This window comes from Mastigoproctus giganteus, chromosome 2 (genome assembly GCF_048544385.1).
Source record: "Mastigoproctus giganteus isolate SK-2022 chromosome 2, ASM4854438v1, whole genome shotgun sequence".
Classification (NCBI taxonomy): domain Eukaryota; kingdom Metazoa; phylum Arthropoda; class Arachnida; order Uropygi; family Thelyphonidae; genus Mastigoproctus; species Mastigoproctus giganteus.
In genome coordinates this window covers 169302630-169318565 of record NC_143576.1, presented here as the reverse complement: position 1 = coordinate 169318565, position 15936 = coordinate 169302630, and the positions used below count along the sequence as shown (strand labels likewise).

The window sequence follows — 15936 nt, the reverse complement described above, 5'->3', positions numbered from 1 at the left end:
ACAATATATATCCAGTAATTAAAATTTTAATGACAAAGACTGAAGCTTTCAGGGCAATGGACCTCTTCCTCAGCAAACGTATACAGATTATAACAGAATATGGACTTTATAGATAAAATTTCAATAGATATGAGTTGTGCATGCTGTGATGTATACATGGCCGCCAGATTGACATTCATCTACAGTGGTACCTTGGATTGCGAGTAACTTGGTCTGCGAGTGTTTTGCAAGATGAGCAAAAATTTTTAATAAATTTTAACTTGATAAACGAGCGAGGTCTTGCAATACGAGTACAGTCAGTCCTCGTATAACACGTGTTTACACTACATGAATTTGATCATACATGATTTATAAATAGGGGAACGATATCTTATATAACACGAACTGAATTCGCTTATGCACGATTCGCCTTTGCGTTTACAAGAAATGGCAGTCGAACGCAGAATCACCCCAACTGAACGCAACACGATAGGAATGAAGAGAAGATTCTGAAAATTTATTTGTTTTTTATATCAGTGAAGGGGAAACACATTTCACCATAATAACGTAAAAACCAACACAATTCCAGCTATCGGTATTATCGCAAATGCAATTAGATCGAGTTTACTACCAGTTTATAACAGATTCCACTAGCAGAAAGGCAACTGGAAATTGTTTTATGGTAGTAACCCCTAGAAATGTGCTTTAGGAAAATGTGAGGTGTTAATAGTGTATCTCTGGCTTTACGGTGTTGTTTATTCAGTTGCTACACGCGTGCAGCTTTGTTTATGTGTATCAAGGGTGCCTCCTCATTTTGCAATTGTGCTTTATTTCCTAAAAATTGTCTGCCGAGCGTCACGTGATCACGTGCTGCTCGGGATTGTGGTTAATCGTCTCACATGCTCGGTCTCAGTCGGCATACTTCATTCATATACAGTCAACATTGTAGTGAACATTCGTGCTAGCGTTGTGACCGCGTGTATGTGCGTAAAGCATTTTTTTTTTTTTTTTTTTGTGTTCAAATTTAGTGACTGTTATTTATTAACTGTGCACTACGAAAATGGCCCCAATGAAGAAAAGGGTTGAAAAGGAAGGCGGTAAGAAGAAGGAGATGATTACGGTACAAGTTAGAAGGAAATCATCGAGAAGCACGAACAAGGTATGAAAGTGGCCGCCATCGCAAGATTTTATAAGAAGTCTACGTCAACAATTTGCACAATATTAAAGAACTAAGGGGACTAGATGTAGCAAAAGGAGTCACGAGAATATCAAAGCAACGGCCACGTATTCTGGAAGATGTAGAAAAGTTGCTTTTGGTGTGGACAAACGAGAAGCAACTAGCGGGTGATACTGTGACCGAGAACTTGATCTGTGAGAAGGGAAAGGCCTTGTACGCCGACCTCGTAAGTAAACAGCCAGGTATGTCTACAGAAAACGAAGAAGGCTTCAAGGCGAGCAGGGGATGATAACTTTAAGAGGAGAAGTGGCATCCATAGTGTTGTGAGGCACGGAGAGGCTGCGAGTTCGGACGCTAAGGCAGCTGAGGCGTTCGTTGCCGAGTTCCAGAAGCTCATGGTTTCCGAGTGTTACCTGCCGCAGCAAGTTTTTAATTGCGATGAGACGGAGCTTTTTTGGAAAAAGATGCCAAAGAGGACCTACATTACAGCAGAAGAGAATGCAATGCTCGGTCACAAGCCCATGAAAGACCGTGTCACCCTCTTGCTGTGTGCTAATGCAAGCGGTGATTTCAAAGTCAAGCCCCTGCTCGTGCATCATTCTGAGAATCCACAAGCCTTCAAGAAATGCAAGGTGCAGAAGAGCCAGTTAACCGTTATGTGGAAGTCTAACAGCAAGGCTTGGGTCACTCGTATCTTGTTCGTTGAGTGGATCAACGAGGTCTTCTGTCCTGCAGTGAAGAAATACCTTTTAGAAAAAAAACTGCCACTCAAAGTCTTGCTGGTTATGGATAATGCTCCTGCTCATCCTCCAGACCTTGAGAACAACTTACTGGAAGAATTTGAATTCATTAAGGTCCAGTTCCTTCCTCCCAACACTACTCCATTACTCCAGTCTATGGATCAGCAGATAATTTGGAACTTTTAAAAGCTTTACATCAAGGCGCTATTTCAGCGATGCTTCGAGGTGACCGAAGGAACTAACCTTACCCTCCGAGAGTTTTGGAAAAATCATTTCCACATCGCAAACTGCCTCAAAATCATCGATAAAGCCTGGGATGGGGTCACCAAGAGAACCCTCAATTCTGCTTGTAGAAAACTGTGGTCTGATTGTGTTGAGGGGTTTGCTCATGAACAGGAGCTGCCAGTTGTTGATGAAATTGTGTCCTTGGGGACGACCATGGGACTGGAGGTGAATAAGGATGACATTCAAGAGCTGGTGGAGGAACATGGCCAGGAGTTTACCACCGACGAACTGATGGATCTGCATCGCGAGCAGCAGCAAGAGGTTATGGAGGAGATCTCGTCTGAGGAGGAGGAGAAAAAAATGGAGACATCCCTCTCTTCAAATGAGATTAGGGAGGTGTGTAAAATGTGGGAAACAGTGCAAAATTTTGTAGAAAAGCACCACCCGAGTAAGGCTGTGGCAGTGCGAGCGATGAATCTGTTTAACGATAATGCAATGTCATATTTCCGTGAAATCCTCAAAAGGAGGCAAAAGCAAGTGTCATTGGAGAGGTTCCTTGTTAAAGTCGCACAAAAAGAAAAAGTCAACAGATAGTAGTGATTCCGTTAGTGACAGTGAAAGTCGTCCTACGGAATAATTAATAAATTCGATTGCTTTTAAAAATATAAAAAGGTATGTATGTATTTTGTATTAATCATTTTTACAGTATATGAATATTTGTGAGTTTTGGAACAAATCATCTGGGTTTCCATTATTTCTTATGGGGAAATTCGCTTTGATATACGAGTGCTTTGGATTACGAGCACGTTTCCGGAACGAATTCTGCACGCAAACCAAGGTACCACTGTACTAGATTGCTGTTCATTGTTGGTACATGGACTTGTGTGGGTTTGCTACTAGTGTTTATCAAGCTTCAAGACTGTTGATTCCAAGATAGGTTGTAGCCTCATGCTCTTGAATTGCTGCAAGGGCACGAGGCTACACCCTATCTTGGAATCAACAGTCTTGAAGCTTGATAAATGCTGGCAGCAAACCCACACAAGTCCGTGTACCAACAATGAACCCCAATCTAGTAGATGAATGTCAATATCATGGCCATGTACACATCAGAGCATGCACAGCTCTTATATCTATTGAAATTTTATCATTCTGAGGAAGGGGTCCATTTGCCCTGAAAGCTTCATTCTTTATCATTAAAATTCTAATTACTGGATATATACTGTATTATTTTCTCCTTTAAGTCATGGAATCCAGTACCACAGGTCCATTTGCATTTATTTTTCTGTTATGTATTTATAAATGTGACAAGCGATCCAGAGCAAAAATTAATTGCATAATTTAACATTATATGCTCCTGTCACATTGATCTCAATCGCATAGTATGTTCAAATTAATATTGATCAGTGAGCAGTACCATATGGTACCGCAAGAATCACTTAAATTCATTGGGTGGTGCACCCATTCAGTAGGTCCTGGGGAGAACACTGACTAGTTTGTTTTATTGTTTATTCAGCCTTAATTATCATGCCTCAAGTACAGTCACAAAAATAGCAATACATATGAATGTATTAGTTGTATTTTTGCATAATTAATGATGTTACGAACTTGAATATGGGACTGATAGCTTCATATTTATATTTTATGTATAGTGTTTTTCCCAACAAATTAATACAAGTTGTGCTATTTTTAAATTAAGTATAGAAAACACAACAGTTGGAAACAGTTGTGTTTTCTATACTTAATTTAAAGAATTTGTCTATCACTCTTTGATCATGTGTTATGCTCAGAAGTTTTCAAAAATGGCAAAAAAGATTCCTTTAATACATGGTGGCTAAAGAACACAATTTTGAAATTTAACATGCCTTTCTATATGGCCTTATACAGTAATGGTTAAGTTACACCTTGAATCCTGTATATAAGTTTGGAAACTTCATTTTTGGAATGACATAGATCTACAGGGTGTCTCAAAAATATTGGTACAAACGTTTAGGGGAGGTAGGTAACATATAAAGGAATGTGAATCGCATAGGAATCCATAACCGGAAACGTCATGGGAAAGTAGTAGCAGAGGCACAAGAAGCAGAAATGACACAAGACAGTAATTAGTGGCAAACATTTATTTGACATAATATTAACAATGGAGTACGAGATGGATGCATTTCGTGATGTTACAACAGATGCTCGAAGGTTCTACCATGAGACGTGATGCATGCGTGAGACCGACGCAGCATGGATTGGCAGACACTGTCGAACACACCTGGAGTTTCTTTGACAGTAGCAGCATCGCAGACGATTCTCACACCGAGATCCATTTCCGTCTCCACGGGCGATTCATACACAATAGATTTGAGGGCCCCCACAGAAAGAAATCAAGGCTCGATAAATCAGGTGAGCGTGGGGGCCAAGCAACGGGTCCACCACGGCCAATCCGTGAACAAAACATAGGCTGGAAAATTCAAGTCAGTCTCGAACACTTTCTTGAAGAAACCACTGCGCAAAAGCCACATGTGCAGAATGATCGTGGGGAGCAGTAACTGAACCCTTTGGAGATGAAAGGGGTGTAAGGAATCATTGTGCCAGACACGCTATACACTGCAACGAGACATTCCTAAGGCAGAGGCAATGGCACTTGTGCTGGTAGTAGGATTATTCTGGACGGCATTCAACACACTTTCTTCCATGGCGGGAGTTCGCATCGAACGTGGTCTGCCCGCACTACTCCTGTTACTTCTTAATGACCCATAATCACACAAATTTTGATGCACACGTGCAAACAAACGGTGGTCCAGTACATGTCTGTCTGGGAAGCGTTCTCCATAAATTCGTTGAGCGGCTTGTCCATTGCCCTCTGCTAATCCACACACTAGGTGCATGTCTGCCAGCTCACAGTTCGTATGTCGATGCATGCTCTTCGTGCGGCGACTACTGCTTGAATGAGTAAACCAGAAATTTTCCCTCTCGCGAACTGATGAACAGCGCCGTCTACCGACTTACGGTGACGTTTCCGGTTATGGGTTCCTATGCAATTCACATTCCTTTAGATGTTACCTACCTCCCCTAAACGTTTGTACCAATATTTTTGCGGCGCCTCCGTAGCCAGGTGGGAAGGAGCAGCAGTGAGTAGCACATGTTTCTTGATTAGACCTGGGTTCGAGCCCGTCACCACCAAATACGGAGGATGCGGAAAGGTCAGGAAATGACCACCGCATATCCCGGAGCAATATGGCCTTAGTTGCTAATGCTCCTAAAAACCAAATAACAACAAATAACAACAACCAATATTTTTGAGACACCCTGTATATGTATATGGCACAGAAAGGAGTTACAAATTTTTCTAGTGGCACAAAAGGGTGTTCTACCAAGAAAGACTTAAATTGCACTGTCTAGAAAGTAGGGACCTGGGTGAGCTAATTGATATGTTTAAGGATTTAAGACTGGGTTCATGTGCTGGCACTGAAGTGGATGTGGCAGTGTATATTTTCCCAAGCAACTAATAAAACTTTAAAGAGGTGTAAAGTTCCTTTAGTTTTATTGGCTGGTTAGGGCAGTAATTCCCACTTCATTGAAGTGGATGTGTTACTGCAACATCTACATGAGTGACACGTGTGAATGCAGTCTTAATAATGATGGCATCTTTTCTTTCTCAGCAGTGGGTGAATATTCACACATATAGATGCATAGCTTTAATAAACTTATTTGCAGAATATCTTGTGCAAAAAGTTACCTTCAACAAAAGCAATTGATTGTTAGAATGAACTTTGGCACAATGTTGTAGGATAAGAAATTTTGGACAGATTATATTGAAGAGCAGTGAGCATTTTTTTTTTTTTTTTTTCCATTAGAAATATGGTGACTGTATTTTTAACACTGATTTTCACTGTGCAGCCCATTTTTGATTAGCTCCCTCACTTCACAAGATAATTTCATATTTTAATCTTCATGTATTTAGATTTTGGCCTGTCTGTTCATATTAGTTGGACTGTGGATTGAGAAGTTCTAGGCGCCTCCGTAGCCAGGTGGGAAGGAGCAGCAGTGCGTAGCACACGCTTCTTGATTAGACCGGGGTTCGAGCCCGTCACCACCAAATACGGAGGATGCGGAAATGTCATGGAATGACCACCGCATATCCTGGAGCAATATGGCCTTAGTTGCTAATGCTCCTAAAAAAAAAAAAAAAAAAAACCAAATGAGAAGTTCTAAAGTCAGAAATTTTTTATATCTTGTTGCAGTCGTCAGTTTCCAGGAGTTTCTAGACTATTATACTCTTCACTACTTGTTAGATGGATATATATATATGTATATAGCAAAGCACCTTAGTCTTATTTTTGTGCTATTTTTATAAATTTTTGGTGTAAATTTCAGTTGAATGTGCTTTTAAAATATCGTATCAGTGCATTAATTCAGCAGTTAGCTTTTGTTGCATGTAGTGTATAAAGCCCCTATTAAAGAAAACATTTACTATTTTGGCTGTAAATTAGGTGATTAGGACAAGAAAGGGGCTCCTCATATATGCTGCACTAACTATGCTTTGCATCTCAGAGGCTGATTAAAAATAAAGTATCTTCCATTTGTTGTTCCCATGGTATAGAAGAAGCGTAGTATGCTGGCAGACTAGTGGACATTGATCAGAGGGCATCTGATCATTATAAAAGAAAGTAAATGAAAAAAATAATAAAATAAATATTTTTCTTCCATTTGTCATGATATTTCTTAAAATTTCATTAAAAATTGCAATAAATGTAACTTTCATTCCTCTCTAAATCTGTGAGTGTTAGACAATATCTGACACTTAAAATTTGGTTTTATCAAAACCCTTGAATGTCCTGTATTTTGGGAGATAAAAATCAAAATCTTAGGCTGTGTTCATCAGCTTTATTAGATGGTATGGGCATATGCATGCATGCATATTTTTACATGCATTGTTTGCTGATACTGTATAAGCTTGATTTCATGCATTGTTTTGCTACTACTAATACTGTTGTCCTCAGCCAGTAGTAATTTTTTTGTAAGCAGCATAACTCAAGAATAACAATATTATTTTATGGGCATCCTATATATAAATTATCTGATTTTCATATTTTGTTCTGGATGTTTTTCTTAAGATGACCTCTGCAAAAATCTCCAGTGTAAGTCACACCAGGTATGCTTAGTGAAGGAAGATGATGTTGCTATTTGTGTTAGCAAGAGGAAGTTGCGAGTTAAGTAAGTGTTTGCATTCATATACAATTTATAGTTTTTATTAGTAATTGCTTTTTATAAAAGTTTTGCATTCAAAGGTTAATCTTTAGATTGAAAAAAAAGAAAAGATAAAAACACGGAATTCTGGTATCTGTTGCCTTCTCATTTTCCTATATTTTGGACCATTTGCTATAATGCAGTTAAACAATGAATACCTCCCACGACTAATGTGAATAATACATGTATTCCGAGAATATCATTCTCTGGCATATTTTGTATATATATTACTAATTTCAATATAGAAACTAAAACTAATATATAAAAAATAGGGATGAAAAAAATTTGTAGAAAGGTGTGTTACATACTGAGTATCATGTAGTTTTAATACTATACCTATGTACGGCTTAAGAGTAATCATAAATTACTAATCTTTGTTATAATTTTAATTATTTTCACTATTTTAAAATTTTCAGTGACTAACAGAAGAAAAGTAAAGAGAATACAATAAGCACTGTGATTAAATTAAATGAAAATAATGCTATAAACAACATGAACTGTTATGAAGTGAATTTTATTGTATAAAAAGTAAGTTAAATTTAAAATTAATTAATTAAGTTAAACATAACATATAATGTAACTTTATAGAATAATACATTATCGTTGCATAACCTCTCAGTAGTTTAGTGTTATTATTGCACTTAGGTGTATATTAGTTTAATGTGGTATTCTCAAATTAAATTAAATTTAAATGGAAATCATACCTCAGATTAGGGCAGCAAAGCAAAGAGCTCAAAGTAGCAGCAATGCTATGGCTTTGGGGAGAACTGAAGAGGGTAAGTCCTCTACAAATCATGGCTATAAAATATGCTAGTTGTTTGAGGGGTTAACTGGAACCAGATGTGATGTAGCCAAAGGTGATGTGTTTGTCAAAGAGTGTGAGAAAATTAAGCACAAACTGACTGTTCTGAGGGGCTTTTATTAACACTTGGAGAATAGAGTTAATGACCTAAAAGGAATTAAAATAGGCGATGCATAAGCTCTCAGTTGCTCATATCATTGTGAGAACCTACATTCATATACCGCACAACATGGTGACAATCCCAACAGCAGAAATTGCTAGTCTCACAGGAGGTAGCTTTGTCAGTGACTCTTTTAGGGTAATGGAAAATACCCGCTTAAATAGCAACTCATTAAGAGTTTCTACCCAGGAACCAGTCTGTGGCCACAAGGAGGCAGGCCATTTGTCATTATGTTTGGCATTGATGAGGGCAGGCCTGGGCAAGATGAGCTAGCCCCAAGAAGGAAAAAAAAGGGGGAAGGGAAGGAGTGTGGAGGTGGAGGGATTAGGGCGAAAGTGGGTGTGATATAGAGTAAGTTGTGTAGGTGGATGATATTAAGGAAACGAGTGAGAATTAGAAAGTTAATGGTGAAGAGAGAGGGTGAAAGTGAGAAGCATCCTCTATTGCAAGAGAAGAAAATGGATATAGTGGGCTCCCTGCAAGGAAAGGAAAGAAAGGTAAAAGTCAGAGGGTAGTGATTTTTCTCCCCTCTGGCTGATACTGTATAAACTGCTTCACTACTACTAGTGGCAAATGATGCTTGCATCATTTGCCACTAGTAGTAGTAGTGGCATATGATGCAAGAAAGCAAGTGTATGAGCTTATGCAGCATCAGCCAAAAAAAAAAAAAAAATATATATATATATATATATTACAAAAAAATTCCCTCTAAATGTTTGTCCACTTCCTCCTTAAATTTATTTAACCTATCAACTTCCACAATGACAGATAGAAGTTTGTTCCAGCAATTAACCACCCACTGGCTAAAGGCAAATTTCTGTACATCTATTCTACATCTGTGAGAAGCATCCTCTATTGCTAGGAGTAATACTAGTAACTCTTCCACCACAACAAAACTTATTAATATTTGGTCACGTTTTTGGATTCTGTTTTGAATCCTGTCATCCAGCCTCAGAATTAAGATAGTAATGAAGCAAAAATTACACAGTTTTGTTTTAAATGTGGAGAATTCAGAGAATTGCACAAAGATCAGGAGAAGAGAAGGATGTCGTTTGTGTACCTGTAGATCAATCTTCAGAGTTGATCTGCTTGTATTTCTTCTTACAAACATTAAAAAAATAAATCCAGACTGTGGTTGGAGAAGGGGAATTTAGTAAATATTCCCCTTCCTGCCAAGTACTCACTTCTTTTTTTCAAAGAAAATTGTATATGCAATGAACTATAAGTAAAATTACTAATGATAAATTAAGGCTGTTTACACAGTACATCAATGTTTAAAAAAAAAAAAAGAAAAAAAGGTAAACTCTAGCCATTATCAACCCACTGCAGGATGGAAGCCTCCTCAACATGAATTGTTGAAGAAAATGGACCATAATCTGCCACACTGTCCAGTGTGGGTTGGCAGATAGCAATTGAGGGCTTGAACCCCAGTCTACTTAAAGAGTGTGTGCTACTGCACTCCCGCTCCTGATCACTCGACTATGGAGGCTATAAATATATATATTCCGTTGCTATGGATTCCACAGGTGAGCTATTGACAATAGTACTGACTGGCAGTACTCCCTTCTGAGCCCCAGTCCATCAATCCTGAATGACTGACCTTGTAGTTAACCTAAAAATGTTTAGTTTATATTTGATTTTAAAGATTAAATTTTACTCAGTGAATTAAAAATAATAATAAAATAAATAACCTTACATAAAAGTTTTAAGCATTATGTACCAACGTTTGGCTAATACAGTCAAAGCTCTATATAAGGACCCCACCACCAAGGGGAATGAGAAAACAGTTGTATTGATTTTTCATAAAATAGCATTTGGTTAGGTTAATGGGAAATTGGCTGGGACCAACCACATAGGACGTAATAATGTGTGGGACATTAAAAAGATGGTCGCTATAACGAGCTTTGACTGTTCAAACTGTACAGGGTTAGGAGACTTGAAGAGGGATGAGAAGGTTTGTATATATATACATATAATTATATATATACCCCTATTATGAAAGTAAGTATTAAGAGCTACTAAAATTATGATTAATTCATTGATTGATAAAATAGTGTACTTTGAAAGAAATATGTTGAAGTAAACAAAGCTAAAAATAAATAAGGAGAAATTAATTAATTAAGCAAAATTATTACTTGTTAAAATTAAATAAAATTCAATTGGAGTAAATTAAATTATCTAATTAACCAATGTTATTAGATCAATCCACTTTTAAACTAATCTGTAATAGATTTTGCATTCCAGCATAAGAATTCTTTTGAATAACAAAGACCAAATATTTTTTAGGTTGCTGGAATATTGTATGAATCTCCTCTGGAAGGTTTCTTATCCTGCTAAGACTGTGTTTCTTTTTTCTTACATCAGGAGAAGAGAAGGATGTTTTTGTGTATCTGTAGATAGAATTGCATTTCGTATTTGTGTAAATGTATAGGGTGATTTGGGAAATCATATTTCCCAAATCACCCAAAGCAAGAATGTTTGCTGATGCTATCGAGGCAATGTTAGGTGGGTCGGAAAACTGCTAGATTGGGGGGATACAAGGACTAATAGATTAACAGTAGCCACTGGCAGAGGTGAAAGTGATTCTTGCACTGCTTCTATTGGAATGAGCCGCAGCCTGGAAAATAAGATGCAGGATATTTCAGAGACTGCTGGGAATCATTGGGGTACAAGTAAACACATGGGTTGTGTTAGGGTAGCTAAGAAAAAGAACAGGTGCATGTATACTTGTGTGTACACCAATGCTAGGAGTTTAGTAAATAAATTTGATGAATTTGAGGTATTGCTCAAAACATCAAAGGCAGATATTGTGGGGATTTCAGAGACGTGGTGTCACACAGATATAAGAAATGCAGAACTGGAATTTGGGGAGTACAATGTCTACAGAAAGGATAGACAGGATAGGAAGGGAGGAGGGGTTATGCTATTAGTTAAAAAACACATAAAATCCAAGGAAGTGAAGCCAGTCGACATCGCTGGACAGTGCAGTGTCGAGTCAGTTTGGTGTGACATAAGCATTGGGAGATCAAAATTGAGAGTAGGAGTGTGCTATAGGCCTAATGACTCTGATGAGTATAATAAGAAACTGTTCGGAGAAATAGAGTGGGCCAGTAAATCAGAGAGTTTTATAATGGGGGATTTTAATTTCCCAGATATTGACTGGAATTTGGGGGCTGGTCACTCACACAGTAGCAAGGCTTTTGTGGATTTATTGGATGATTGTTTTCTACATCAGCATGTTCGGGAGGCAACTAGAGGGAGTAATACTCTTGATTTGATTATCAGTAGTGATTCTTCATGCATTAAGAATCTGCAGATAAATGAACCACTTGGTGGCAGTGATCACAGTGTGCTGAAGTGGGAGTTACTCAAAGAGGTAACTACCATTAGGGGTAAAGGGAAGGGGTATTGCTTTCGTAAAGGCGACTACAATGGACTGAGACAGTATTTAAATTATATACAGTGGGATCAACTGATGATATTGCCAACAGCAAATTCAAAATGGGAAGCATTCAAAGAACTTATCGTGGAAGCTACTAGGCTTTACATACCAACTAAGAAAAATTGTTCAAGGTTTAGGCCTAAATGGTTGTCAGATGAACTAATGAGGCATATGGCAGAGAAGAAAAATGCATGGGATACATACAAATTAACACGTGACACGGATGCCTATGATAGATAGAAGTTGATCTGTAACCAAGTTACAAAGGAGGTTAGGCAGGCGAAGGCAGATTGCGAGAGATCCTTGGCAAGGGATGCGAAGAAAAACAGCAAAGAGTTCTTTACTTATGTAAACTCTAGAAGGAAGGGGATGAATCAGATTGGTCCACTTGAGATCGATGGGTCAACTGTTGATGACCCTGCTCGGGTAGCTAACAAACTAAATGAATATTTTGCATCGACATTCACACATGAGGAGTTATTCAGCGAGGGGAATGCCAGAGGTGTATTCAACTCTAGCAGTAAGCTAGAGAATCTTGTAATAACTGAGAGCAAAGTGGAGGAGAAATTGTTGAAGATAAACACAAGAAAGGCACCTGGGGTGGATGGGATCTATCCAGTTATATTAAAGGAGGCAGCAAAGGAGGTAAGCAAACCCTTAGCCATAATTATGAGAGCTTCCTTGGACTCAGGGGAGGTACCCATTGACTGGAGATGTGCAAATGTGACCCCAATTCACAAAGGGGGATCAAAGGCTGACACAAGTAATTATAGACCTGTGAGTTTAACTTCTGTTCCCGGAAAATTAATGGAGGCACTGGTGAAAGAAGCACTGCAGGATCATCTAGACAAGACTTCAGTTATAGCTAGGACACAGCATGGTTTTGTTAAGGGGAAGTCTTGCCTGACCAATTTGATTGGATACTATGATGCAGTCACAAAAGAACTGGATGCAGGGAATAACTTTGATATTATATACTTGGATCTTAGAAAGGCTTTTGATACTGTTGCACATGGAAGACTGCTGCACAAATTGGAGCAGTGTGGCATTGGAGGCAAGTTGCTGCTATGGATAAAGGGGTGGTTGAGGGGGAGAAGACAAAGAGTGGTAATCAATGGACACTGCTCATCGTGGACTAATGTTATTAGTGGAGTCCCTCAGGGTTCAGTATTGGGGCCTTTATTGTTTTCTGTATTTATAAATGATATTGATGATGGTATATCAGGCTTAATGTCCAAGTTTGCAGACGATACGAAGGTTGGCAGGGTTGTCAAGGACACTACTGACACTATGCTGCTGCAACAGGATTTGGAAAGGTTGAGCAGATGGGCTTCGAGGTGGCAAATGAAGTTTAACATTGACAAATGTAAAGTACTACATATGGGAAACAGCAACCCCAGAGCAACGTATCAACTCTGTGGTACTACACTGACAGTGGTAGAGAATGAAAGGGACCTGGGGGTGGTGGTGCAGGCAGATATGAAGTTCTCTGAGCAGTGCAGACGAGCTGCAAGAGTAGCTCATGGTGTATTGTCAATGATATATAGGAATTTTTCTAGCAGGGATAAGGAGGTGATTATTCCCTTGTATAAGGCAATGGTCAGGCCACACCTAGAGTACTGTATACAGGCCTGGAGGCCTCATTTCAGGAAGGATGTAGAGCTGCTGGAACGAGTACAGAGAAGGGCAACTAGATTGGTGAATGGGACAAAGGGGTTCTCTTACGAAGAAAGGCTTAAGTTTTGCAAATTACAGTGTCTGGAAACTAGGCACCAGCGGGGTGATCTGATAGAGGTGTACAAAGCCTTGAATGGTTTGAGCATGCTCAATGCTGATGGGATTCTTCCTCTAGCTCAGAAAAATCACCTGAGAGGGCATAAATTCAAATTGAGGAAAGACAGATGTAGGATAGATGTGCGGAAATTTGCCTTTAGCCAGCGGGTGGTTGGTGGGTGGAACAGACTTCCATCCCTTGTCGTGGAAGTTGATAGCCTAAATAAGTTTAAGGCTCAGCTGGACAGGTATTTCGAACGAACAGAGGGGTGAAGTGGAAGTGGTTATTTTTATTTATTTATATTACTTTTTTTTTTTTTTTTTTTTTTTTTTTTGGCTGATGCTGCATAAGCTTGCTTTCTTGCATCAAATGCCTCTACTAATGCTAATAGATGATATGATATGATATTTTTTTCCTGATTTGCTGGGACCTTGAAGTTGTTTCAAGGCTAAATCAAGACTAGTCATGTTTCTCAGCAATTTCAGGTTCCAAAAAAAAAAAAAGAAAAAGTCTCAGAAGCCAATACTGTGAAGTTGAATGTGGTAAATAAATAAATAGGGTACAGACATAAATTAAGCAAATAAATTTAAAGTACAGTTTATTGCATTCCATACTAGGCTGATTAGGAAAAGTTTCATCTCATAATGCCATAATTTTCATGTTGTAATGTATAACATGTATTAATTGTTATTATTAATCTGGAAGAAATGTTCCCACAGAAAGGTGGATCTGTGTCAAACATTTTACAAATTCTAATTTCTAAAAATTGGTAGGTATACTTAGAGAGGAAGGTTGTTTCAAAAAATAGAAGTTAAGAAATGAAGGAAAAGAAAAGTTAGTTTAGTGCATAACTGGCTAACCTTTTCCCACCTTTGTTCCAAAAATAAGTTGAAAGAAAAATTTTATAATTTTTGCTTGCTATAGAAAAAAAAAAAAAAAAAAAAAAAACTGATTAAAATTTGTATAGACTAATAAAATTAGTCTTTATTGATATTATAAAAAGTTAACAATTACTTGAAAGTTTTAAGTTTCTTTCTATTAAGAACTTTTTTGCTGGCATTAATAGATCATAAAACAAATTTGTCTTCAAATAAAAAGTATATTTTCTATGCATGAACTATTTATGACTGGCCATGTGCCTGTATATGCCATTGGTTTGCCATTGCTGGTTTAGTGAGTTTGGAGAGAGAGAGATCATTTATTATTCTGATTGTACTATTTTGAATTGAGTGCACCTTCTTGATTCTGAGCACTTACTCAATTTGGGTAAGTGCTCAGAATATTACTTCCAGATTTGGAAGTAATATTCTGTGGTAGGGAAGATTTGTGGTTTGTATAGAGTTAACTGTTCAGAAAAAAAATAATTTGTCGAAGAAAGACAATATTTGTTATGTTTATTCCAAGAAAGGTTAGAAGTTAATTTGTGTTCCCTTACACGTTATAAAATAAAATATTGGATTAATATACTATATTTTAATTTACCTTATAAAATTAAACAATATAGAAACTGATATAAAGTGTTTTTGAGCATTTCAGATAAAATTGTGTGGGTACATGTGTGAACAAGAGTTTTTTTTTTTTTTTTATTATTTATTTATTTATTTATTTATTAGTTTCTTAATGCCCTCCAGCAACCCATAATAATTAACATTTTGCAGGAACCTTTCCAAATCTTATAATGCAAAGAAGGAAAAAGAAACCATAGAAGATGGTAGTGAAGAAGAGGAACTGCTCTGGGAAAGAAATGAAGACTTTGACAATAAAAAAGACCAGTTTAGTGCAGAACAGGAAGGAAACTCTTGTATTCCTTGCCCTGTCTTGAAGCCAGATTTTGTTTGTGGGTCTGATAATCAAACCTACTCTTCAGTTTGTAGACTTGATTTTCGCAATTGTATGCATAAAACGTTGGTTAAAGTTACCTGCAAAGGATTTTGCCCTTGTAAAGGTAAGTCCATAAGTGCCTACATCTTTGTACAGTTTGAGAAACTCTAATTTAAAATTTTGTAAATTTTTATTCTTCAGATAGAGAGAGAGAGAGAGAGAGAGAGAGAGAGAGAGAGAGAGAGAGAGAGAGAGAGAGAGAGAGAGAGAGAGAGAGAGATCTCTGTCCAGTAACATAACTAAGGTGTGCCAAATGTAGTTAGAGAAAGTCTCAGAATAACTGAATTTATAGCTCATTTTAAAACTAACTACAATTATTAATTAAATTGATCACTGTAAAAGCCTGCAATTTTTATGTGAAACTACAGGTTTTTGGATAATAATTTACAAAATAATTATTTAATTATAAAGGCAAGCAAGTGCCCAGTACCTTGTGGAAGATTTCAGGGTAATAAATACTGATTGGAGCACTTGGAAGGGAAACATTTTTTAAATCAGCTAGAGTTATTATCTATATCAAC

The 15936-nt window shown here is 37.6% G+C and overlaps 1 protein-coding gene across 1 annotated transcript in view; it reads left to right on the top strand.

Annotated features, from left to right (window-relative positions):
- The window catches only part of LOC150089736 (proteoglycan Cow-like), a 168359-nt gene that overhangs the window by 76483 nt on the left and 75940 nt on the right, over positions 1–15936 (top strand). The window contains exons 3-4 of the mRNA XM_090389636.1: positions 7224–7323; positions 15193–15479. Coding sequence (XP_090245762.1) covers positions 7224–7323; positions 15193–15479 — 387 coding nt within the window. The remainder of the gene's footprint in view (positions 1–7223; positions 7324–15192; positions 15480–15936) is intronic.